Source organism: Pseudopipra pipra, chromosome 1, assembly GCF_036250125.1.
Source record: "Pseudopipra pipra isolate bDixPip1 chromosome 1, bDixPip1.hap1, whole genome shotgun sequence".
Taxonomy (NCBI): domain Eukaryota; kingdom Metazoa; phylum Chordata; class Aves; order Passeriformes; family Pipridae; genus Pseudopipra; species Pseudopipra pipra.
In genome coordinates, this window is record NC_087549.1 from 39245381 (window position 1) to 39271400 (window position 26020).

The window sequence follows — 26020 nt, forward strand, 5'->3', positions numbered from 1 at the left end:
GGTGGCAACACTTCCCGCTGGATGAGAGCAGTGCCCAGTGAGGCTGTTAGCTTGTTTGCCCTTGTGTGCTTCTTTCCTATGATAACCTGCCAGTTGTTTTTTTAAGGTTCCTTCATACTCCCAAACTTCTCCAGGTGGCCTTATCTTCCTCAGAAGTGCTTGTTTATATACAAGCTGCCCTCATCTTTGTTTTGTTCCGCCTGTATTTTTGTCTGTTCTCTGAGAAAATGATGGGTTTTTTTTTCTCTTTTTTTCCTTGCAAGTTCCTTTACGCGGAACAATGGATGATGAGGGGGAAAACTATGTTTCTGCAGAAGTATCTGATGTGTTGGAATCAATTTCTTTTCTGAATGTTGAGGGTAAACCTTCACCCTTGGAGTCAACAGTATTGCCTAATATGGAGGAACAGCAGGTGTGGATTGGTTTTACGAGATGTCTTCTGGTGATGCTGGGGGTTTTTTTGTTTGTCTGGGGTTTTGTTTTGGGGTTTTGTGTATTTTTTTTGTTATTGTTTGGTTGTTGTTTTTTTTTTAAAAAAAGCTTTAGTTCTGACAAATATTTCTTTCATAAGAACTGCTCTGCTTCTCTACCCCTAAGATGTGTTTGACTCTTCTGCTTATTTCTCATTGCTTACACACAGGTCATAGCCAGTATCAAATACACGTGGTCAATGCTATGTCATGTGCTAAGCTTTTGAAAAAAAAAAATAAGGGACTTCAGTAATTACACTTTGAATGTAATGAGACTGTGCTGTTCTTTTTAGTAAGACAAAAAAGCATACGAACCTGTGTTTAAAACTTGTTAGGTGCTTGGAAATAAAATCTGTAATGCTGTGCTCTGCACTTGAGGTGAAGATAGTATAGCAATCTCTCCTTTTTGGAGTGGTAAGTTTCCTGGCTGACTTTTCCTCAGGTGATCTAATTTTGGATGATTAGTGGAGTGCTGGTCATGGGACAGCTGGAGTAAATCCATCTGCTGAATGAAAAGTTGCCTAAGTAAAGACTTTGAAGCTCTGTGAGAAAGGAAGAAATGCTAGAATCCCTCTGAAAAGCTCCCTACTATTATTGCTTTACCTGTGTGGGGAGACCATTGTATAACGGTTGGGGGATGGAAAAGCCCTTCTTAGCAGCTGAGAACTGTTTCATGGGTGTTTCTGTGAGGAAGATGAGTGGCTGGTGCCTGGATGATGGTAAGGAAGTGGTTTCTTGAGGCTAAGCATGTGTCAATCTATTAATTGAACATGCTCCATACAAAATGGAAGTGCAGTACTGTTTAGCAGGTGTTAGAAAACACAGCTTGAATTCAATACAGAGGGAGACCAGAAGGTGGAAGCAGTGCAGTTTATGCCTGGGATAGTGTGCTCTTTTAAAATCAAAGTACTAGCTTTGTCATGAAAGAATGCTAAGAAGGGGTGGCACACAAAAAAGGTGTTACTTAAGGACAGTAAAAGATAAAGAAGCAAATGGAAGGTTAGAGTCTGAACTTCACAGAGAAGGAAAAAGTGAGGCATTAAGATCAAATAGGAAATACTGCATCAGATATGTATGCTGATATGAGTGATTTGGGGCTGTTCTGCTTTAAAAGTGGCAATTGTAACTGTGTTTTGTGCCTTTTTTTAATTGAATAGGTATACCAACCTCTGAAAGTCTTCTTGAGAGTGAGGCCCTTTTCTATAGCAGACCTTGAAAGCCATGAATCTCAGGTTAGTTTTGTAGAATTAAGAAATAAGTTTTTCTTCTCTCCCAAAGAACATGCACTATTGTAAGGTGGAACTTTTTTACATATGCCAGGTACTGCTTTCAAATAGAATTACTGGACACCTAGATAAATGTGTTTTTTGTTTTTTGGGGTTTTTTTTGTTTTGTTTTGGTTTTTTTTTGTTTTGTTTTGTTTTGTTTTTTTTTTTTGTTTTGTTTTGTTTTTTAATTTTTTTAAACCACAGTTTTTAATGATTTGTGGGGTACAGACATGCACACCTGTAGCTCTGCAAAGTTCCACTGGGTATGCTGTTTAAAAATTGGTGTGACTCTTAACTCTGTACAGTGCTCAAGAAACAAAGGGATTTCATAAGAAGAGATTATGCAATTCTAGGAGTAATTTGGATATCTGACCCTCGAGCTTCTTTGAAATGCTTGAGTAGTTTCCTACCTCATCCTGGTTACCTACTGCTCATCCTGTCAAAATGTTCTATAACCTGTACCATTTATACTGTCAGATTCAGATGTTTCTGTGTTTTACACACAAGTGCACACACAAACATGCAGAAATACTCCCCTCCATCGTGATCACTGATGCAAAGAATTCCTTTAGCTGTCTTTGGAGGACAAGGTCCCTGCAGTGTATCTCTCAGCCCTTGTCTTTGCAGGGTCTCTGATAGACCTCTAGTTCCTGACTTGTTCAAAGGATTTAATATTAGTTCTGATCTATGTTTTTTAAATTGGTTTTAAAAAATGCATTCTTGCCTTTGATCTACAAGAGCTGGAACCCTTTGTATTGTTTTTATTTGGATTATCCTCACACACCAGCCCCCTCCTTGCCCTCAACTTCCATTCACCTTTCCTTAGGCAGCTCTTATTGAATAGTGTGTACTGCCCCCGTGCTTCCAATATGGTAAATTCCACAGTCTGAACTGGCTCTAAGTGTAAATTCATTTGCAAAATCAGACTGGTTTATGAGTTGTTTGTCTCATTGCTCTTTGGGGTTTGACATTTCTGACCTCCTGACCATTAGAGAAACTATTTATTCTTAGAAACAGGGAGGAAAAGTGATCATTGAAGTTCGTACTAGATTTTTCTAAAGCTCTTGTCTTCATGTAGTTCATGCTAAAATAGTTGAACTTCCAACATATTAGCTGTATAACCTGTTTTGCATGGGATTAAGACTTTTTTTTCTCAGTGTCCAAAAATGGAGTGATTGAAAGATCTTCAACATCTTCAGTGTTTTCTATTTTCTTTACTATCACCTGAATCCAAGAGGAGAATGCTTGGTGACAAATGAAAAAAAACCACCCCACAAAACAATCAAGTAATCCCCCCTTCCTACCTCTTTAATCAATCAGATTAATTTTATTTTTACCTCTTTTTTTTTTCCTCCCTGCCATGCATAATTTTCAGGAAAGCATCTTTGTTCCAAATATGTGGCAAGAAAAGACAGAAGTAGAACCCAAAACCTATTTTTTATAGCTGCAGGCTGATGCTTTAAAAAGACAATCAACAGATTAACTCATCTGTTGTTGCTTATAGCGACAACAGATTTCTGAAAGTAAAGCTTAACACCTCTGGAAGAAATGCTGTACTCTTGATACAATCAGTGATTCTCCAGAGTCACTTGCAGGAGAGCAGGAAGTTTTGGGGTTTGGATATAAACAATGTGCATAGTGCCAGAAGTGGCCTAGCTCCTGCCACTTTAGCTGTGGGATTAGCTGGAGGTGACAAGCAGAGTGACATGCTACCAACTGGCTTCTGTATTTGCAGATCTGACTACTTCAGGGCCTCTATTCACAAATTTCTATGAGGCCAGTGGCAGCTGATGGCACATGCTGCAGATATTGGATTATTCGGTAGCTCCCTAGGGTTTGGTACATCTGACCTGCATTCCTGTTCCCGGTGGTGTGGAAAGAATGTTAAAGACTATGTTTAGAGCCTGGCACAGTGAGCAAGTGGTTGATCAAAGTTCAGAAAGCAGCTTCTTAGATCTTCTCAGAATCAGAATATTCTCAGTTAGAAGGGACTGACAAGGCTCGTCAAAATCCAGCTCCTGGCCCTGCGCAGAACAACCCCAAGAGTCACACCACGTGCCTGAGAGCATTGTCCAAATGCTTCTTGAACTCTGACAGGCTTGGTGCTCTGACCACTTCCCTGGGAGGACAACCTGGGAGGCACAACCACCCTCTGAGCGAAGACCCTTTTTGTAATATCCAACCTAAACCTCCCTTGATACAGCTTCCTGCCATTCCCTCAGGTCCTGTCAGTGGTCACCTGAGAGAAAAGATCGGTGCCTGCCCCTCTTCCCCAATGAGCAAGTTGTAGACAGCTATGAGGTCTATAGCAGCTAATAAACATACTTGTTGATTGAGGCTCCTAGGAAGAGCAGTACTTCCTATGTACATGCTACATATGGGTTATTAGTCTTAACAGCTCTGGCCAGTGTCTGAATATAAATGTCAGATTTAGCTACAATCAATCCTTGCAGCTGATGCATCAAGACATTGTTAAGATATACTGGTAGTTCAGTTTGCATTTTTGGTAGCCAGTCTGGTGTAAAATAAATTTTCCTTTGACACTGCATCCTACATTTATCTAGTTAGTGAGTTCTGGGTAATTGTATTTCATCTTTATTTAATTGAGAAATGGCAATCAAATTACTTGAAACTAATTCAATTTCCTTCATTACTGGTAAGACCATCTATCAATCAAAGGATAATGATTTAGACTTATTTTACTTTATTAATATGCTCATAGTCTGTTTCACATTGAATATGATTGATGTGGAAAACCAGTAGATTTCAGTATAGCTTTGTTTCTGTAAGTCACTGTCAAAAAATACCAGCCTTTAGAAAGTGTTTCCAAGAAAAAAAAATGTTGCTGGAAGAAACACTAGAAAAAGTTTTTACCTCTTAGAAAACCCCAGAGGATCACCTTAACTTTTTCTACACTCTGGCTCTCATGTGAAGTGGATATCTTTTGTAGTTATGTGCCTCAAGATGATATATGCAAATTGGGCAACTCTTTATAGGCCTAGTAAATAGGTGAAGCCAATAGGCTTTTTGGCTATTTGTTTGGGATTTTTTGGGGGGGGGTGTTGAGTTTGTTGTTTGGTTTTTGTTTTGTTCAGATAACTTTGTTCCTGAATAATTTTGTGTGGTGTTTTGGTTTACCTTGTCTTATTGTTTTTTTTTTTAGGGTTGTGTAACTATTGAAGATTCCCAGACAGTAATTCTTAATGCACCCAAAGAGTCTTCTGCAATGAAAAACAGTGAAAGAGGGATTGGTCATGCTGTGCACAGGTTCACATTTTCTCAGGTAGGCAAACTTGTTTCAAATTTTTGGTTTTGTTTTTTTTTCACTGTAATGAAAGCTGTATTTTGTACCATATCATGCAGTTTAATTTTTCTTTTAATTACATGTGGTGCTACTTGCCTTTAAAAAAAAGACTGCTTGTTAATTACTAATAAGCTGTCAAGAAAGCTGTGTTACAGTGGAGATGCCTATTAGATGAGACAAGGAAGCTTCTTTGGCAGTTCTGTGGTTTTCTTTGATTAGATGCTACAGAAGCTTCTTGTAGGCACAAACTTACGCTGCTGTTCCTGCACATGCTCTCATCTGGGAAGTGGTACAGGAAATCTTAAGTTTGTAAGCATGTATTTATGAACTTACTTTTGAAAGAATAGCAGCCTGACTATTTAAGGCTTCTATACTGAAGGTAAATTTCTTAACTCTGCCTACTGCAAGAAATCCTATTCTTACCGTATCAAAAGATAAACAGCTCCAGGGATTGAATCATTTAGACTGTTGTAATGCTGATTTTTCTCATCAGTTGTGGGTAACTGGCGCTGAGTGAGAAGGGAGCTTTACATCACCAGCAGAGCTCTTGAAAATATCCACAGCATGTGCTCAGTAGCATTCTGAGCAGTTTATATTAGGAGTAGGAAAATATTCAAAAATGAGTGCAAGCCTGAGTGCCTCTCAGAATTAAGCAGGCATCCTGTGAGAACCCAACAGAAAACGTTGAATCAGAAGAGGTTCAGGCAAGACAGAAAACTAAGCTGGTATCTCCTACCCAGCTTGCTCTGAAAAACTAGTCACTGTTAATGAACACTCAATATTTTGATTTATTAAACTTCTTTGTGCCATTTGTCACTCCTTTTTTTCCTTTCTCCCCTTCTCTCCAAGGTTTTTGGACCAGAAACTACTCAGAGTGAATTTTTTGAAAGCTCAATGAAAGAAATAGTAAGAGCATATGTTAATGGAGTGAATGGACTCGTGTTTACTTATGGGGTTACAAATGCAGGCAAGACATTCACTATCCAAGGTATAAAATATTTGCATGTAGAAAAGTACACCTATAAAAACCAAGCTTATATGAATGTCTACACTTAATCTTTTAATATTTTTAAGGGACTTCAAAAGATCTTGGTATTTTACCTCGCTCACTTGATGTGATTTTTAACCACATAAAGGAAAGACAATATCTGAAGATGAACTTCAAACCATATTTGAGCAATGATGTTAAGAAACTAGAAGATGCACAAGTTAAACAAGAAGAAGCCTTAAAAACTGCTATTCTTGCATCACTGAAAGAGGTCAGTGACCAAATACTTCCTTGTTACTGAATGAAGCTCCCTAAAGCTGTTCTGTAAGACAGGAAGTTTTTAAAATTTCTATTCCACTATTGATTCTTTAGATTTATATAAATCTACAGTATGGATACTTGTTGAACCTTTGTATAAGAGAACTGGCTGTTTTTGGAGCTCAGGGTAAACTGGAAGAATTTCTGCAGCACACAGTTCAGACCAAAAACCATTGCAAAGCCAAATCTGAATTTCTATAGAAAAAGTTTCCTCTATAGAAGAGCAGTTCTGACACTGTGGTGACACTTGCCCGTGAAAAGTCTGAGAGTTATAGGACCTACCTAAAACCTGCTTTTTGTTAAGTGATTTTTCTTGTAGGTCAGGTTCCCAGGCTGGACCTTGGTGCAGTCATTCAAGTGACATTACTAGCTCAGGAGAGATGATGGCAAGAAGAATCCCTTTTGGTGGAAGACAGTCTTAAGGCAGATTAAAAAGTTTATAAACCTGTGTTTTATGTACCTTCATTATAAAAGTTTCTGATTCAGCAAGATTCCAGTCTGCTTTAAGGGATAGTATGTTGTCTTTTAACTTTGGTCTTTGAAGATTGTAGGTAGAATAGAGAAGTCTTTATTGTAGCAGCCTCCTGTTCTTATTATATAGTAATTTCTGTTTCCAGTGTAAGAAACCAGTCTCAGCAGAAAATGGGCATCCTCGTGTGGCTATTCTACACTTCTAAGCCCAGTTGCAACTTGTCACAAGATGTCTGGCTTGTTTCCTTTTGTTCAGAACATTTTTAACCTGAACTGTGATTTTGTGAATTTAATCCCAGAAAACTCAGCTGATTAATGTTCAAGGCAGCTCTGAATGAATTCTGGGAATTATAGAAGTAATGACTGACTGGATTTTCTTTTTTCTGTGGTCTTTAATACTAACATTGTTAAAGTACTCCAGTTAACCCTGAAAGAATATCCTTCTATGAATCAAATTCATATGTAAAGTTCCACTCTAAATTCTGTTGCTTAATTTAAGCTCTGCAAACCAAAACTTTGTTTAGTCTGAGTCTGGTTAACTCTTAAGGAAATAGCTTGGACAAAAAACCTAAAAGATGCTAAAGATTGCATATTTATTTTGAAAGTGTCTGTATGTGCATGTACAGGGATGAGGATCTTAAAGAAAAATTGACATGATCAGGAGGATAGTAGGTAAATATCTTTCAAAACTTTATGGAAACTACAGCTTTGGAAAAAGGAAGAAGCAGGAGCTCAACGTCTGGAACAGGAAGTCAAATATCTTATTTTGAAGATTACTCTGTACAAATATTCCCTTCTGTTAAATCAGTCTGACTTATTAATGGCTTAGTTACTGAATGTTGCAGTAGGTGATCTAGATGCTGATGCAAGCAACCCTCCACTCTCAGGAAGGAAAGGTAAAAATGCATCAGGAAGCTATTACGTGGCAAGACCTTGTTTGTGTGGTACAGTGCTTCGTAGTTGATAACTCAGCAATCCCCAGTTCTGAAGCTGTGCTTCTTGATAGTTTGTGAATGAATAGCATCACTGTTTGGATGCTCACTCAAGCTTGTAATCTGAGAAGAGATATGGTTTAGTGGGCTTGGTTTTAGTTTACATGGATTTCTGTAGGCTCATTTCCCAGGCTCAGTTTACACGTCATGCAGAAAGAGCTTGCTGTTCCTTTCATTCTCTGTTTTAACTGCCTGGAGTTACTGCAGTGCTTACTGGTCTGCTGTTTGTGTTCCATATACAGTACTGTTGCAAAAGCTCTTGCTTAGCATGGTTCACACCCTCTCTTTCCTTCCCTTTCTTGGTTCCATTCATGGGATTAAATACTGTTTTTTACTGGATTAAAAGTCATTTGTGTTCCTATTCCCACCTGTCCTTGTATTTTCTATTAATGTCATCTTCTCTCGTTAGCAATGTCAGTTCCTGTTCCCACTTGTTTTCAGGCATTTTCGTACTCTTTTCTGCATTTGGTGTTATGATTTGAAGAACAGTATAGCAGTGTAGCTAATTCACTCACTTTTGTTGCAATACCTTTAAAAGATCTTACCATGCACACAAGCACTGTGGTCACTGAGTTTCCTACTGTTACATTTTTGACATGCATAGATGGGATACCATCTGTATCAGTCCCATACCCTGCTTTAGAGTTCTGCTTTGTACTTCACAAACAATGAATAGAATCCATGCTGCGCTTATAATTCTAACTACTCAAGAAACACAATCATATAGACAGTACAGTCTGCAAAATGATCACTTGTATGATTTTGTTGTAATTTATTTTATGCTATTTATCTTTAAAATAGAAGATCTGACAGTATGGCTTCATGCTTCTCTGTTTGTAAGAAATCTAGTTTGGACATGCCAAGTGGGTAACGCTGGTGTCAGTAGTCAATCCATAACCAACTTAGTGCTGCATTTGAATAGCTAAGACATAAAGGTTTGCTTCTCTCAATCTGTTCCCTTCTACTGTAGGATGACCCTCTATCAGTAGTGCGTTTTGGGAAATTAGAGTGAATGTCCTGAATTATGTGGGGCTATAAAATACAGGGAGGTAGTATGTAAAGATGTTGGAATCTCTAAATAGTGGGAGTTGCTACTTTGATACACTAGTTTTTCCAGAGGTAATTTGAAGCCTGTGCTTTAGTGAATCTGCGCAGGTTCTAAATAACTTTGCTCATGTGAAGAAATTTAGCAAATGTGTGTGCTTAAAGAAACTATGCTTTTATCTATTTTTAATGGTCTTTTAATTCAATCTGAATTAAACCAACCTAGACTGTTGGTTTTTCAGATCTTTAAGTCCTTTAGGAAGCTATTATTCCACTCTTAAAGTAAGTTTGACTCATACTTTCACAGACCTGGCACAAGCCACTGATTTGCAACAAGCAGACAAATTAGTAATCTCTGTTTTGGTTTGTCCATTGTCTACCACCCTGTCAATTACTCCTAGGGGAAACCTACTTCTCCAGTTCTTTTGGTTGACTGAAGCACTGTTCAGATTTGTCCAGTAGGTCATAAAGGCAGTCTGGGCTGCTGCAGTCTGACAGAATCTTGTTTCTCTCAGGACTGGGAAGTTAAGTCTCTGATGTTAGCAGCAACTGGCCACCAAAACAGGTTGCTGGAACTAGCAGTGAGCAATAATTCTTGTGAAGGAAAGAGTGTTTATTGATGATAGTTCATTGTTGTTAAAAATATTTCACCTGAAGCCAGGTAAGGGTGGTATAGCACTTAAAACTACTTCAATATTTAAATCTTAAATACTGGAATTACTATAATTTTTAACTTCTGCTGTCCTCATAGTCTGTCCATGTGGATATAATGGTCTCTTATTTTCTCAAGGAGACAGAGAACATCTTAAATACTATGACAAATATCTGTGATGTGAAGTCAGAGCCTTCCAGCTGTACTTCAAACAGTCATCCTTCTAATTCACTAGGTAAAGCGGAAAACTTTTGTGTGTGGGGAAAGAATAATAGAAACTAAGAAATATAAGAGGGGAACTATTGGTGGATTAAAAAAATCTCTATATTATACTACAAAGTAGATATATATACTTTTTGACCAAATTTTAATGTCTCAGCTCTGAAGAAGAAGCAACTGTAAAAATATTTCAATAGTTTTGGTCCTTTTGGGGAAGAGGCAGACTTAGTTCTGCAAAGATAATGTATAAACTGCTGGAAGCTTGTGGTAAAGTGGGGGCAATAGCTTAGAACTTTGGGCATATTCTGGGTACAAATGACTACTGAGAAGTTTGAACATTCTTGGGTAAAGTCCAAGTTACACAGTGCTGTTTATGTAATTGTATAACACAGGTGTATCCAAGCCTTCTCCTCTTAGAAGGTTCTATATACTGAATGAAGATTTATTAATGAGTTGGATGGTCTTTGAACTTTTTTCTGTTTTGGGTTAGCAGAGAAGAACTTTGTTCCACTTGACATTCATATGCACCAAAGAACACAAGCATCTGTGTGGATTTCCTTTTGTGAAATTTATAATGAATATGTGTATGACCTATTAAATGTGTTATCTACGAAGTCTCAAAGGCGCAGAGTTTTAAGAATTTGTGAGGATCAAGAAGGAAATTCTTATATTAAAGGTAATAATGCTGTTTTATGACCTAGGCAGTTTCACAGAATTTCTCTAATGATCAGAAGTGTATGTAAAAGGTCTCTTTTTTTTTTTCCCCACAGATTTAAAGTGGATTAATGTTCAGAGCACTGAAGAAGCCTGCAAAATACTAAAAATAGGAAACAAGAACCGAAGCTTTGCTTGTACTAGAATGAATGAGCAATCAAGTAGAAGGTTTGTTCCTCTAATTATAAGCATATTCTAAAGGAGGAGGGGAAAGAGGGGACTTTAGAATATGTTTGAAATGAACCACCCTCCAATAGTAGTTTAATATTTTCCTTGACTATTATAGTTTTGTTATGAAATTCTCTCTGAAAGAAAACTAGGAGAGACTCTGACTTTATTAATAGCTGGACTTGGTTTGCTATTTGTATCTTTGTACAACCAAAAATATCAAATCACACTAATTTTTGAGTGCCAACAGGGTATACATCTTGGCAAATGCTAATGGGTGCTGAGTGAGAATGGCTGTGTGAGGATGTTGAAGGAAAAGCTGATTAATTCTTCATTACTAGCAGTATAATTCTTGTAAACCTTGAGCCTGTCACTAGGGGATGTAGGAAGGAGCAAGTCATGCAGTATCTTGCAGTGCTGCTAGATTATCTAGATGCTTTTAGATTGCTGTGTTCAGGATGAGCTTACTTGCTACCTTAAGAACTGAACTCCTCGCTTTTACCCAGCTCTGGAGAGGGACCAGGGAGAGCCTGGCTTTTGATGGAGTGGGAGAAAATAGAGAAGGTGGAATAATTTCTATTGAAAATGTTGCCTTTCTTGATTTTAATGACCTCTTACTAATTTGTCCTTTAAATGTGGAAGGGCCATCTTGTATTTTTAGCTTATATAGTCATAGTGTTAGTAAGCCTGCTTTTTCTTGGCTAAAAAGCAAGAGTTATATTATTTTGTATTAGCCAAAGACAGTTGCTGTTAAATTTCATGCTTTTCTGAAAGAGTTTTGTGTTTAGAATGCCTGCTGCTTTAGGCATATACTGGAGAAGTTTGTCTTTTGTGTTTCCTGACTTATCAGATAAACTGGGAACAGGGCACTTCTGCTTCTGTGACTTTTCTGTTTGGTTTCAGACAGCACGTCCACTGCTTTTCTAGCTTGATGACAAAATGAGAGTAACTGCATTTTGAGTGTTACAAATTCAACCTTTCTAGAAAACAGAATTATTTCAAAACTGAAGAAATAACTGTGCATATTGAAGTAGGCAAAATTATAGAACTGTTTAACTTTAACTTAGTCCCTTCCCTCCACCATTTATTTTTAAGTTGATTCCTCAGATATACTGAGTTTAGATACTGCCTAAAATTCCTATACAAAGTGGCTACCTGAGTACTCTTCTTTTGAAGAGCAGACTTAAGTGAAATGCCTTGTTTTTTCTCCAAGACAGTTTGTAGGCTTCATGTGATATTTTTCCTTTTCCTGTATGTAAAGAAATAGAAAGTCACAAAATACAGCTTTTGTTGCTGCTTTTTGCTACTGAATGAATGCATTGCAGAGGTAACTAATGTAAAGTAATTAATTAATTCTTGCTCTTTCTTGAGCACTGAGCCTTCTGTAGCACACAAATTTTACTTTGCTTCAGTGACTGCTTAATTTTCATAACTGTGATTATTAAAAGGACTTTGTTCCATTCCAGTCACAGTATATTTTCCATCAGGCTGCTAAAGCTGACTGACGAGCAACAGCCCCGTGTTCTTGGAGTTTCAGAGTAAGTGAATGCTTCACATGATTACCAGAATGTAAATATTTTTGAAAAGTTGATAAGGTGTAAGCATGGTAAACTGGTGAACTTTCTGTTAATAAATAAATTCTCTGAGAGCTGAGACAGAAATCAGGACTGGCCACATAAAACTTACTGGAAGCTCAAAGGGGACAGGTGTAGAAGTGTCTTCCTGTCTCTTATTCTGTTAAGGTTTGGCTGGAGGTAACCTGTTAAAACTGTCAGTAGTACATAAATTGAGGGAAATATGGATATTGTCTTACATAATGGGGAGGTGGTGACAGAGTAGTACTATATAACACACCACTATATGTTCTGGTAAGCAGAATTCAGGTGGCTGGCTGATAGAAGCTGATCTCTAAAGCTGGGGTGCAGCAGTTAGTGCTGAAGACCCAAGGTGCAAACTATGCCAGTATATAATCTTTCTACTTTGGGACCAGATTAAAGTTTATCAGTTGAACGTTTGTGGCAACATATTTGATGTGTTCCTAGAATTCAAATTAAAGTCTATCATCCAAAAAGAATGCAGGTGACATGCTCTGAGACTGCTCCACGGCCCACTCTACAGTAGGAGGGGAATCATCAAGTGATTTACTTAAACCATTCTTCTAATCTAAAATGCTAATGTAGGTGCACACTGAGAGCAGTGTTAAGTCCTTATGCTTAAGTCTGTTTTTTTGTGATTTAGAGGAAGCAGACTAATCTTTTGTCTTGAAGCCATTAAGAGAGCTTTTTTTGGGTGGTGTTTTTTTTTTTCCTTCTGATTAATTGTCCATTTAACTTTATATGGAAACATGAAGACAGGCTGTACCAGAATGTTTTAGTTCAGTCCTAGATCCTACTGATTTCTCTCTTTTTCTCTGCTAAGCAGAGATGGTAATAAATATACCTCACTGTGAGTTAACACCTTCTAATGTCAGATGCTACAGTGATGAATACTCTTAAGAAAAGATAACTTGAGAAAATGACTGCATCTGTGCTTTTTGCTGTATTACCTTGGCAAAGCTTGTAGCAGCTGTTAGGTGAATGACAGAGTTTGTATATTGCTTAAGGAAGAAAAAAATCTTTTCATCTTATACTGAAACAGGTAAAGAACATAAGACCATACCCTTTCACACAGTTGAAATATGTGCCTTAATAATATATACAGAACTCACTTCAGCTGTGTGAAAGGTTATGGTCTTTACAGAGGCATTATTTTATTTAAATAGATTTATGGATAAGTGAGTAATGGTTTGGTCACATAAATTATACAACTTCCAGAGCTTCCTGTATTTCAAGGACTGTCCTAATATGAAGTAAAGTTGATTAAATTCCTTGGCTATCAGAGACAGTTCAGCGGTCTGAATTTAGTAGCACACATTGCTATAGCCAAGCAAACCAGCTCTAAGGTGAGCTGGGAAGGACTTCTGGCCTGTTTGCAAAAGGGAACAGGTGGTTCTGTATCCAAAACAGGCAGACTGCAGTGCACTGAAGCTCACTACTATCCTGCAGTCCTCTCAGCACATGAATTGGTTAAGGTGATTGCTAAAGAGCCTCACTGTGCAAAACTGTTTCAGAAATTCATCTCATCCTGTCTGAGAGTACTTACTTTAGAATTACAACAAAATATGGGCTTCTAAACTGAATTCTGTGTTAGAATGCCTACCAAGTTTTAGATGAATGCTACAAGCAGACTACTTTGTGCTTAGTAGACTATCCTTAGGATCAGCAATTTTGTTTAAGGATCTTTATATACAATGGGAAGATAGATAAGTTAGTGCTGAATACTGTGTGTAGTGCCTTCTGGACAACAGCTCGACATTGAAGTACAACTAATTCTGTGATCTAGGCAGGCTGAAAAAAAATCACTCATTTGTGCTTCAGACTCACTAAAAAATAAGAAGTTGTGATGTTCTATTTTCATACTACTTAGAAATAAGTTCATATGCATGTTCTGGATAACTTTTGTGCAGGTTGTCTTTCTGTGACTTGGCTGGATCAGAGAGGTGTAATAAAACACATGTCTTTGGAGATAGACTAAAAGAAGCAGGAAATATTAACAATTCTCTTCATATCCTTGGAAAATGCATTGCAGCATTGAAGCAAAATCAAAATCCAAAGTAAGTGTCAAGTTGTTTACAACATGCCAAGTTTTAGGTTGAAACCCTAAGTATCCCTTTACGTTTCTGCAAGTAGTTTGCAGAGTCAGAAAAATGGAAATCTAGAAAATTTTGTAAGCCTTCTTTATTACAGATGTCACTGGAGCACCTGAAAAGAACATTCTTGCCCTAAAACTGTTGTTTGTGGAGAACTAAAAAAGGCAATTTGCAGAGAACTACTATGATTTTTTTGTGTGTGTTTGTGTGTATAAACAATGTACTTTGTGTACGGAACTCTCATTTTGTCCTCTTCCCTTCCACCTCCAACTTATACAGGTAGATTCATCAGGCAGCTGACAGATGTCCTGTATTTAGCTTTTGGCTTGTTCCACTATCTGCTTTGTAACAGTAGGGAACTGCAATGCAGACACTAGATTACTTTTAAATAGTTCAGCTTGTTGGAGAGCTTATGAGATCCAGCAAAGACCTTGCTCTTTGATGTGAAATAGCTTAGGCTTAAATATGAGCATGCTACAGGATCTCTTTCCTGAGAGAGAGAAACAGAACTGAGGTAAGCTACAATATCCCACAGTTTTAAAAATTTCGTTTCACAATTTTATTTTTTTTTTTTCTCCATGAGGATGAAACCAAGCTATATTCCATTCAGAGAAAGCAAACTGACTCGTCTGTTTCAGCCATTTTTTTGTGGGAAAGGCAAAGCTTGTATGATTGTAAACATCAATCAGCATGCTTCCACATATGATGAAACATTACAAGTAATGAAATTTTCAGCTATAGCCAGACAGGTAAGAGTGCATCTACTTTCTCTGCTATACTGCATTTTTTTAATCACTACTGGTTTGTGAAATGATCAAGTTGTATGGATTTGAGTGTGATTCTGACTTCTGATGCATCATATCAATTCTTCTGCATGTGGCTCCCCTCTAAAAGGCTTCTAGTAGTCTTGCCCATCCTCAAAACTATTTTGGTGGTAAGAAATTAAAGTAACTGTAGTTGGATGGCTGTTCAGTTTTATACCACCCATGTTCTGTGTTAAAAAAAAAAAGTAGGCAGGGCACTTTCAGATATGACTGATTATACTATATATCTGAACAGATTCAAGCTTTCAGTTCAAACTTTTGATGAATTATTTAACTTGTGTGCAGTTAAACATCTGTTGCACAAGATGACAGTTATTCACAACTTCTTGGACAGTTGGTAGTAAAAGGAGTAACTGCTTTCTTATCTGCTGCCTGAGATCTTTTGCACTTGCACTTCTCCTGTTTAGCTAAGTGCATGTAATTAATAACAAAGCAGCTTAACAAGCCCTTCCTCCAGGTCCCTGGGTGCCCTTGAGTGGATCCCATCTGGCCCCACAGACTTGCATGTGTCTAAGTGTTGTAGCAGGTCACTGACCATTTCCTCCTGGTTTATGGGGGCTTCATTCTGCTCCCTGTCTCTGTCTTCCAGCTCAGAGGGCTGAGTACCCAGAGGACAACTATTAAAGACTGAGGCAAAGAAGCCATTAAGTACCTCAGCCTTTTTGTCGTCCTTTGTCACTATATATTTCCATCTGCATCCAATAAAGGATGGTGATTATTCTTAGCCCTCCTTTTATTGCTGATGTGTTTGTAAAAAACGTTTTTTGTTGTCTTTCATGACAGGAGCCAGATTTAATTCTAGTTGGGTTTATATTCCATTTTTTTCCTGCTTAACCTCATGATATCCTTGTCCTCTTGACTTGCCTGCCCTCTTTTTTTCTGCTACCTCTGTTTGTCAATCTCCCATTAAATTCAGGACTTGGCGTTGATGTTTGGCCTTAATTTCATTCAGGTTCCCTGGAAGCTGCTCTTTGCAGGGAGTGGGCCTCTATGGATAGTGGGCTATGCTGTATTTCATGACAGAAATAATAATTTTCTAGTCTGAGGCCATTGATTAGTTCTGACATGTTACAAGTCTGTAATAGCATGTCTAATATGATCTCAGAGAGGATGATTTTTCTAATTTTCTTCAGCTGCAACTTTCATCATGAGTGTGCACTGTAGAGACAAACTTCTCTGGTATGTTGTCCTAAAACATAGATGGTTAAAATCTTCATGTAACTACCATGAGTTGCTGAATTCTGGTCATGGTATTTCAGGAAGAGCAAATGTTTTACGGATTTGCTGCTTTTCATTACCTTTGCAGGAAACTATACTAAAACCCTTTTATTTTAGAGGGAGAGAAACTGCCTTTCTAGACAAGCATACTAAGTTTACTGGTAGATGATCTTTCCATTTTTCTTTTTTTTTTTTTGAGTATTAAAGTCTTATATTCATATTGATTTATTTTTTTTCTGTTAAAAGACATATAAAAATTCATTAATGTTCTTGTAATCATTAAATATTGTGTAAATAAAACAATGCACTCGTGCCACTTCTTCCTGGTATTCTGCAATACCAACAGCATCGATAAATCAACTCTGGATTTTCCAGGTTATCCAGACAATCCTACCCAAAAGTTTTGGTTATTTTTCACCCGAGCTCGTTGAAGGTGATGGCAAACCTATCATGCACTTTGATGCTAACACATCTGTAGATGACTTTCCTGACAGTACTGAAACCTCTGCAGAAGAGGAAGTGGACATCACCATTCTGAGTCATGAGGTAGATATACATCTACTTAAAACTGAACCCAAGAAAGCAATTGCTATTAGTTATAATATCTAATATAATCTATATTAGATAATTATCTAATTATCTAATTATCTAATTAGATAATTATCTAATATAATCTTTTACCATAGGATTTGTGCTGGGAGCTGCATCAAATGGGAAGTTTAAGCTTATGCTTAGTGTCAGACAGACCTAGACTTCAAAGTGGCCTAGTTCAGTGTAGTTGTGGAAGGATGCCTGTGGCTTTCTAGTTAGATCAAGTGCTAAATTTGGAATTCAACCGATTGCTCAACGAGAAGAGTAAGGAAGCAGCATGTATGTTTAAAATAACATTATTTAGTTGCTTGTGCTTTCTTGGAGACAGCAGGAATGAGTTAAGATGCAACATTTTAAAAGCAAAGCAACACAATCTAATAGTAATAAACTGTAAAACTCAAGTGGGCTTTATGCTAAACCGTTGTAGAAATTAGTACTTAAATTCCAAAACAGCAGTGAAGCTTTTGATAGCAGAAACCATGAAGAAGGACAAAGGTTGTCTTTGCAGTAGAAATTCATGTTTGAAAATACTTAACCTTTGGTGCAGTCACCTTGAAAACACACACTTGTAAACGTACCCTCTGTGGCCTGTATGAATATTTTGTTTGACATGCATATCAATGTGTTTCTAGCTTGTTTTCTGAACTGAAATATGTTAAATTTAGGACCTCTTGAAAACTACAGAGAACTTAAAGGAGAAGCTAGTTGCAGAAAGGCAAAGTAAGCTCCTTCTGGAGGTGAAGATACGTAAAGAGATGGCAGAAGCAATGTTTCGACAGCTGTTGGAAACAGAAGAAGCCTGGAGGCAAGTCGTGTTTCAGTCTTCTCTGAGACTGAAAGGATTCCACATATGTAAATGCATGCATATTTACGTATATACATATATATGTATATGCATACTCACGTTACTTAGAGAAGTTAGGGCTGGACAGTTTCAAAATCTCTGATGGAAAGGGAAGAAAGAATATTAAACTTGTACAGATCAGACTCTTCCCATGTACAATGAAAAAGTAATGGCTGCGTTCTGTTGAACTTTTCTCTGTTTCATTTGTAATTACTGGAGCTTGTCCTGACATGTTATTACTATTTAGCAGATGTGCAGGATTTTTACAGGTACCCCACTGAGGCTTATGATTGTGCCAAAACATACACATGCATGCATGTGTAGCTTGAATTGTATCTCTCTTGTGAACTCTTCTGCATGACTTACGAGCCACTGTTAGTTTACTATCTTATAAATTACATGCCTGCCTACACTGATGTTACTAACTTGGGAATTTTTCATAAGTGTGTCCAGATTGCTCAAACTGAATTCACTTCCTCTTAACTCTTCTTTAAATCAGTTTCCTGCTGTTTGAGTTGTTAACAGAGAATAACACCAAGTTGCTAGCTGAGCACACTATGGTTTAACACCTGCACTGACTTTAGAATTGTTTGGTTGCCTTTGGCCAAACACATGAAACAGCATTGATGTTTTTCCTCTGAGGTGATGTTCTGTGTCACTGATGGGGCATGTTTTTAAATTGTGTCAGGAGTAATGTGTAATGTATTGAAATAATAGATGGAGAGGGACTCTTCACAAAAGCATGTAGTAACAGGACAAGGGGGAGTGGATTCAAACTGAAAGAATGCAGGTTTAATTTAGATATTAGGAAAAAATTCTTTACTGTGAGGCTGGTGAGGCACTGGACCAGGTTGCCCAGAGAAGCTATGGATGCCCCATTCCTGGAAGTGTTTAAGGACAGGTTGGATGGAGCTCTGAGCAACTTGGTCTAGTGAGAGGTGTCACTGCCCATCACAGGGAGGTTAGAACTAGATGATCTTTAAGGTCAGTTCCAATCCAGGCCATTCTATGATTCTATGAAAATGAATTTGGCATTTATCTTTAATGGAAAAAACCCACATCTGAAACCCAAAGTGAAAGATACCCCCTGGAAATATGCTTCAAATATCACGTCTAAATGGGCGTAATCATTTCTATTGCTCTATGTTGGTAGATTTTTTTTTAAAAAAACTTTTTGTTTGACAGACATTAAATATGTTCTTCTATAGCACTTTTTTTGGTATATGCCAAGTAGAAGTTATGCTTTGGGGCAAGTCCGTAGGATCATTGAATTAAATAGGAGAACAATACTTCTTGATCTCTTAACTTCACGATTTATGATTACACAAATAACTTTGATATTGCCAGTTGAATACAGGTAGCCAAATATAATAGCTGGAATGCAAAAATATTAAGTAAAACTAATATGTTCTCCTCAGCAACCGCTTGGAAGATATGAAAGACAGTTATGAAGAAAAACTGGAGAGCAAATTTGAAATGTATAAAGAGGCCATTAAGAAACATGCATATATGTGTGCAATGGAACAAATTGAAGACCATTATGTTCCCATAGAAGAATTTCTAGCTGAACAAGAGAAAGTTGAGGTATGACTTGACTGCCACTAAAAAACCGTGTACTAGTCTTTTAACTGTAAATTTTGCTTTTCTGTAACAGAATCATTCTGAATTTCTAAATATAATACTGAGCAGTCAGAATAACTAGCAGTTGTTCAGCCTTGCTCTTCTGGTGTTCAGCGCTAACCATAGATACAGATGTCGTCTGTCTGACACTATCTAGTGCATATCTAGTGCACTACCTAGTGCATATCTGTACTTCCTGAACTTTGAGGCCACAGTTCAGTTAAATCCAAGTCATCTTTATCTCTGCAGTGCAATGATTGGATCACCTAGAGGAATGGTGTATACAGCAGTCTGTCTTTCTGGAGATCTTTGGATGTAGAGTAAAATGCTAGTCTGAAAGGGCAGTGGGGAATTTGGTACAGGGTAGCTATTTTAATTATAATGGATCTCTTCTCTGAAGGTGACAGGGGGAGGATTGTGGGACAAACTAATCAGAAATCAAACTTTGTGCAGGAGAGAACTGAATCTCCTAGATGTATTTAAATGCAGAAATGCTCAGAGTTGGCATCAGTAAGTTGTAGTTCCTTTTGCAACTCAGCCACGTTAGCCTTGAGCAACTCGGTTTTCTAACCTCTGCATAGATGGTTAAGTGTATCCAGGCAGCAGATGAGACCTGTGGGTCTCGCTCTTTTCAGAAGATATGTAGTGGAAGAATAGAACTGTGGTGTACACCAGAGGGGCTTTCTCACTGCAGTCTCCTGTTCTGGAACTGGTAAGACATTGCATTCCATGAGTAGGCAGATTCCTTTCAGACATGAGAGAACTGGGTTTCTGTTGTAGATTGTGATATAAAAACACTTCTACTTTTACTGCTTTCCATTCGGGTGCTGACAAGCAACACTGTATTATGTAATGGCATCTCTTTTTCTAGCTCCTTCACATGTCTTTTTTACCTCACTTAGACTGTTCTTATGTTCATTTAAATGCTACCTATACACCATGTTGGGGTGGCAGAGAAGAGTTCAGTAGTTCAGTGGTGCTCTCTGTATTTATATCTGCATCTTACAGTGGCCAAAAGGCTGCATGAGGGAAGATTCAAAGAACAAGATGGATTTAGTAGCAAGTCAGATAAGAAACTAATGAAATCCCTAAGATGTAAAAGTGTTAGTTCACACAGGAGAGCATAATGTTAAATCTGAGCAGGCAGCTTCAGAGAACCAGAATCAGATGAATAACTTTTCTTTATGGTGGCACTTGTTTAATTTCTCACTCTGAGATACCATCCTAGCAATCTGACAGGTACTGAAAAAGAGATTGAGATTGAAATGTAGTTCTCTGAAGTATGTTCTTCCTTATTTAGCAAACTAATTGGCAAAAGTATTTAACACAGATGCACTAAAGTTTCCTTTCTGCCATATGATTACTTCTAGTACAGTTTGGAAATCTTCAGACTGGAAGAGTTGACTCCTGTGTAAAGTAACTTCTTCCTAGAAGGTCTTTTGATCTGAGTGTTATTCTTTACTGTGGTTTCCTAACCATAACCATTGCACCTTCTACCTGTGAAATTATTGAAAATTATATATACATGTGTGATGTAATTGAAGGATGTGCAGTAGTGCATCGGATAAAGTAGAAATATAGACAAATTCTACCATGTGCCCTTATTTTTTCAGGATAGAGAGAGGAAAATACTGCAATTGGAAAGGCAACTTGATGAACAGTCAGGGAAGCTATTGGCTCTGGGTAGTCTGAACTCAGATGTTCTGACTACTGAAAATAACATGGAACGAGGTAGGAATCTAATCTGGGTATTCAAAGTTCAATTTACTTTTGGTAATGAATATAAACAAGGAAATTTCTCTTTTGCCTATAGATCTTATGGACAGGACAATGAAGAGAGCCAATGAAGGATTACAGAAACAATGCGAAGAGAAGGACGAGGTAGCTCTTGCTTAGTATGTAACAAATTTGGGGATAACAGTTGTAAGCTCTGTCATGGTTCAATGCTTAAAAATCTGCACTGTAGACAAAAGCATGAAGATTCCTGCAAATGGGCATCAAGTTTACAAGAAAGCCCTTGCCCAATTGTGGATGACTTTTGCCAGAGCTTGTCTGTGTTCTGACTTGACTTTAGTTTGTAAAGGAATCTACTACTGTAACAAGTGTTGTGAACATGGAGTAAGTTGGAAGTGAGGAAGTATGTAGCCTTGTGTTGGAATTTATTGTAAACACTGCTGCCATGGCCTCAGTGTTTTCCTTCCTGAAATGCTGCCTGCTCCTGCACAGGGGAACAGTTACAGAATCTGGTAATAGTTTTGATCTAGAGCCAAAACAGTGCCTTAAATTAGTCCTTTCTGGAAGTACTAAACTCCACTATCCCCTTAAACTTAAGTGAAGAGTAATGCCTCTGTTCTTCAAACAAGATCCCTGTGTTCTGAATAGCATATAGAGGTGGGAATTATGAGCTTCAGGCTCTGTTATGGAAAACATTGCTTTTTTTTTTTCTTTAGGTATGCATTTTTAATGTATACCTTGAGTGATCTTCTTGTAAGGCTACAGTTAGTTTCCCATGTTTAAAGAGGGTGGGAAGGAGGGAAGAGACAAGCCTTGCTCCTTTCACTAATAACAAATAAGAGTAGGGACTGGAGAAATAGTTTCCAACTGGGTCTAATAAAACATGTAAATGGAAAGTGAACTTAAATCCCTTTCTATTGAGAAAGAGTACTCCAAAAATAAGTTTGGCCTTACCATTTTAATGTCTCATGTAATGGCCCTGGCATTCGTTTTCTACTCCTATTCTTGATGAAGGTGTAGCTCTCTACATGATTTTCCTATGTTATTTTTCAAATTGTGGTGAAAGTTTGGCTTTTACACTTGACATGGGTATACAGTTATTGGTTGTTTCATGTGGCTACAAAGTGTTAGAGTGGTGAGATTGCCTGGCAGTAACTGATGTGACAACAGTTTAAAACAGCTGGTTCCATCAGTGCCCTTCTGCTGCTTTGCCTCACATATTAGTGTATGTGTGATGAGTAATTCACCACTTTTTTCTTCCCATTCAGCCATTAAACGTGGGCAAAGGGTGTGGGGTTTTTTAGCAGTCTATATATTTTCCTTCCAACCTTGTAGAAGTAAATTAATTACAACCTTAATGTTTCTGCTTAAGAGTTTCTTTTGCCTCTTGGGACTTAATCCATTAATATTCTCATCAGAAAGGTGAGGTCTTCTGTGGTAACTGTGATCCAGTTCTTTATATAAATGGTGTTAATGAGACAAAAATGTTCTTTTAAATACCCTTACTGACATGGAGCAGGCTGTTCCAGAAGTAGCTTAGTTTGTGCTGCTGTTCTGTGATTGACAAGTCTGTGGAAATCTAGTAGCTTCAGCACAATAGCCTTTGAATGCTCCAACTGTATTTTATCACCCAAAACGATGAGTTGGGACGTTAGAGGTTGAGAGAAGCAGACTTCATCTTCGTTGTTTTGATCTTGCAGTTTGCACTGTTCTAGTCATAAACAAAATTAATGTAAAACATGCTGTCATGAACTTCAGCATGTATGGGCTTTCTTTTCAGCTTATAAAGTCTCTGAAGTTTAAAATACAGAAACTAAATGAAACCCTGCTAGAAACTAATGAAGGCTACAGAAAAATGGCAGAAGAAAACAGTCAACTGAAACACACAATCATGCTCAAGGTTTGTCAACAATTTTAAAAGCAACTTGAATATGGCTTGTATCTATAGTTGTACTGGATGCTTTTGCATCTTTATGCATTTCAGATTAGCAATTTGTTTTGATGTTAGCGCTTCTTTCTGCTCCTAACTTCCTGAATTGTGAATTCGAAGCCCTTGTGTTTTCACTCCTTGACTTTGAATCTTTTTTGACTCAATTTTCAGCTTAAGGCATAGACTTGATCAAGAGGGTAACTCTGCTGACAAATCTTGCTAATCTAAAGATGCCACAAATTATTGTCAAGCAAAGAAAATACTACTTAGAATTCTAGTTATGAAGTGTGTTGCTGAGGCAAGCAAGGTGTCAGTGCACAAATGTTAGTGCAGTTGAGGCCTAAGTATTTATGGCTTTAAAGCTACACTGACAGTCCTGCCGGGGTGGCCAAGCTGGATAAGAGATATGGGCAGGTAAACTGTTTAATACAGAAATAGAAATCTTTCCTTCGAAAGCAGGGACTTCCTAAAGTTTACAGCATCTGACCTCAGATACCAACTAGATTCCTAGAAAAAAAAAAATGAAAATTTTGAACTCTTGACATTTTTAGTCTATGACTCACTTGTAATCTGCAAGTGAAGCAAGGTGGCTATAATACTCATTAGTGATGATTTTCTTTGAGCATTAAATTACTTTCTGCATACTTTTTAGTCTGAGACTGAAAATTATTTGACTTGACCTTCTTAATTGGAAGTCATCTTCCTGTTCATTCTCAATAAGAAGGTGACTTTTTGTTAACTACAGAGATTAGAGAGCATATTTAATACTCTGTATTTTCCTCACTCAAAGCATTTATTCAGTCCTGGTTAGCAGATTTATGACATGATAAGAGTTTTGATTTGACCAATTTCGCTTTCAGATATTGCAAGACAGGAAAGCCACATTTATTTGGTTCCTAGAACAACATGAATTCTTTGCAAAGTGTGGCTAAGCATTTTAGCATCAGCTTTTTAGTCAGACTTTGTCTCTAATTAGATTTGGCAGCCCTATAGTTTGCTGGTTTTTTAATTACTTTAATGTAATTTAGAGGAAATGGGTACTGAATAGCCATTTGGCATAGTAATAAAGGGTGTTCATGGGTACAGTAGAATAATCTGAACCAGAAAATTAACTACATTAGAAAGACCTTGGAGTGTTCACTTACCTAACGCAGCCTTATCCTCATAGGATCAAGAAATAAGTAGTCTTCAGATCTGGGCTAAGTGTGTTTTCGAACTTGAAGAAACAGTGTCTTCCCTGCAAAAAGAACTTGAAGAACGGAAAAAACATTTCTTTGTAGAGAAGCCAAAAGAACAGAAACCCAGGAGAGGTTTGCTGGCCAGCCTGAAATCCCCAGTAGCAACCACTGCTTGTACACCTCTTGGTAAAGGCTGGGGGAAGTATGAAGAGGCTTCACCCTATTCAAGAAAGAAAGTACTGTTGCCTCATAAAGCAAAAGAATAATATTTGATAAATCAAAGTGTCCAATTTCTGGGCTTCTTTATCAGTATTAAACTGCTGATAGGTCTTTCTCACTCTTAGCTACCATCTTCACTGTCATGTTAACTGACAGCAAAATGTTTAATACAGAACTTTTTCAATTGAGTTGGGTTTGACTTTGGAGCTATGTAAGTTTAGGTCTAAACCTGTGCTTTTACTGTTGATATAGGGGTGTGATTTGACAAATATATATTTTAATTCTTGAGTAACTGCTATCATGGTCTTCTATACTGATAAATGTGTGGTTCATGCAAAGTGGGATGATTCTAATCTGCTGCTCAGTATGTTTTTAAATTATTTCATTGTTGATTTGTAGAAATCAGATGGCTCATAAACTTAACCTCAAGTAGCTAAAATAGCTTGATTCTTCAGTTAATATTCTGGCTTTGACCTGGAGATTGCCTTTCTGGGACCAAACTAAGCAAACTGCTAAAAGAGGCAATAAAATGAGACCTTATCTGGCTCCTTGCTATTTTTCAGCTAACTTGGCTTTGTAAAGAAACTTGTTTTAATATAATTTGAATTTCCACTAAGAATATACATTAAACTTTGAAAAATCTACTTAATAAAATTTTCTATTGCTAAATTAAGTTGCTGTTCATTTTATAAATCAGTAAAATCAAGATAAAGAAAGATAATAAAATTAGAGGCCAAAGGATCATAGTGATTGATATAGGATGATCTTGAGTTGGAAGAATCACAGCCCTGATTATATTACTTAGCTGTTATCTAGTAACTTGAGGTTGGAAGACTGGAATATGATAAAATTTGAAATAGACTTCTTAGAGCCTTTTCAGTCAGTGAGGGGGAGCTTTTTTCTAACTACTGTGAAAGTACCATGCCTGCAAGTGCTGGAGGCTTGCTGTAGAATCTATAAGTAAATTGGGTGGATCAGTCCCTGTAATGGTGTTTTTCATAGTGGAAAGGGGACCAAGTTCAGAGGAAGAACCTCACCCTCCCTGGGGAGACACTAGGTGGTGCAGCCTCCTTGTGTGATACTGAGGACAGTCCTTCTCTGGTATGACTGTTCTTGCCAGGTCTTTAGAGTTTTGGGTTGGTCTATGCAAATGCTGGTATCAGGAACCACTCTGACACCTCTTTAACCAGGCTGTAGATGTTGCACTTCAGCCACTACTTCTCTCATGTTTTGAACTGCTTCTGTTGAACAGGGTTATCTGGTTTCAGTAGTTGTAAAGGCCTATAATCCCTGCAAGGTAGAATTTATAAAATATTATTCTACTCCCACACAAACCATTCCAGCTATTAAAAAATATTTTGGTTTAGTTATACCAGACACTGACTGTTGATCCCCTGAGTAAGAAAGCTGTTATGTACAAATTGCTTTAGGAACAGCAATATTCAAACAGAAGTTAAAAAATCATCAGAACAGGCTAATACTGGCAACTTTTCATAATAGCATTTCAAACTATCTAGTGCTATACCTTGACTATATTCTTGTCTTAGAGTGTATGTTACCAACACT

The 26020-nt window shown here is 37.5% G+C and overlaps 1 protein-coding gene across 2 annotated transcripts; it reads left to right on the forward strand.

Annotated features, from left to right (window-relative positions):
- On the forward strand, nucleotides 1–25127 carry LOC135413311 (kinesin-like protein KIF20A). Of its 2 annotated transcripts, none has more exons than XM_064652870.1 (18): nucleotides 1–412; nucleotides 1628–1702; nucleotides 4902–5021; nucleotides 5892–6030; nucleotides 6117–6301; nucleotides 9646–9742; nucleotides 10217–10402; nucleotides 10497–10608; nucleotides 12075–12146; nucleotides 14114–14260; nucleotides 14880–15045; nucleotides 16714–16884; nucleotides 17595–17734; nucleotides 19192–19357; nucleotides 21007–21124; nucleotides 21207–21274; nucleotides 22908–23027; nucleotides 24226–25127. In XM_064652870.1, the coding sequence occupies exons 1-18, from the start codon at nucleotides 281–283 to the stop codon at nucleotides 24499–24501; spliced, it is 2490 nt and encodes an 829-aa protein (XP_064508940.1). In that variant the 5' UTR covers nucleotides 1–280; the 3' UTR covers nucleotides 24502–25127. The 2 variants fall into 2 exon arrangements, with proteins under 2 accessions (XP_064508940.1, XP_064508948.1); XM_064652878.1 differs by having other exon boundaries at nucleotides 2–412; nucleotides 10220–10402.
- Nucleotides 25128–26020: the final 893 nt, after the last annotated feature.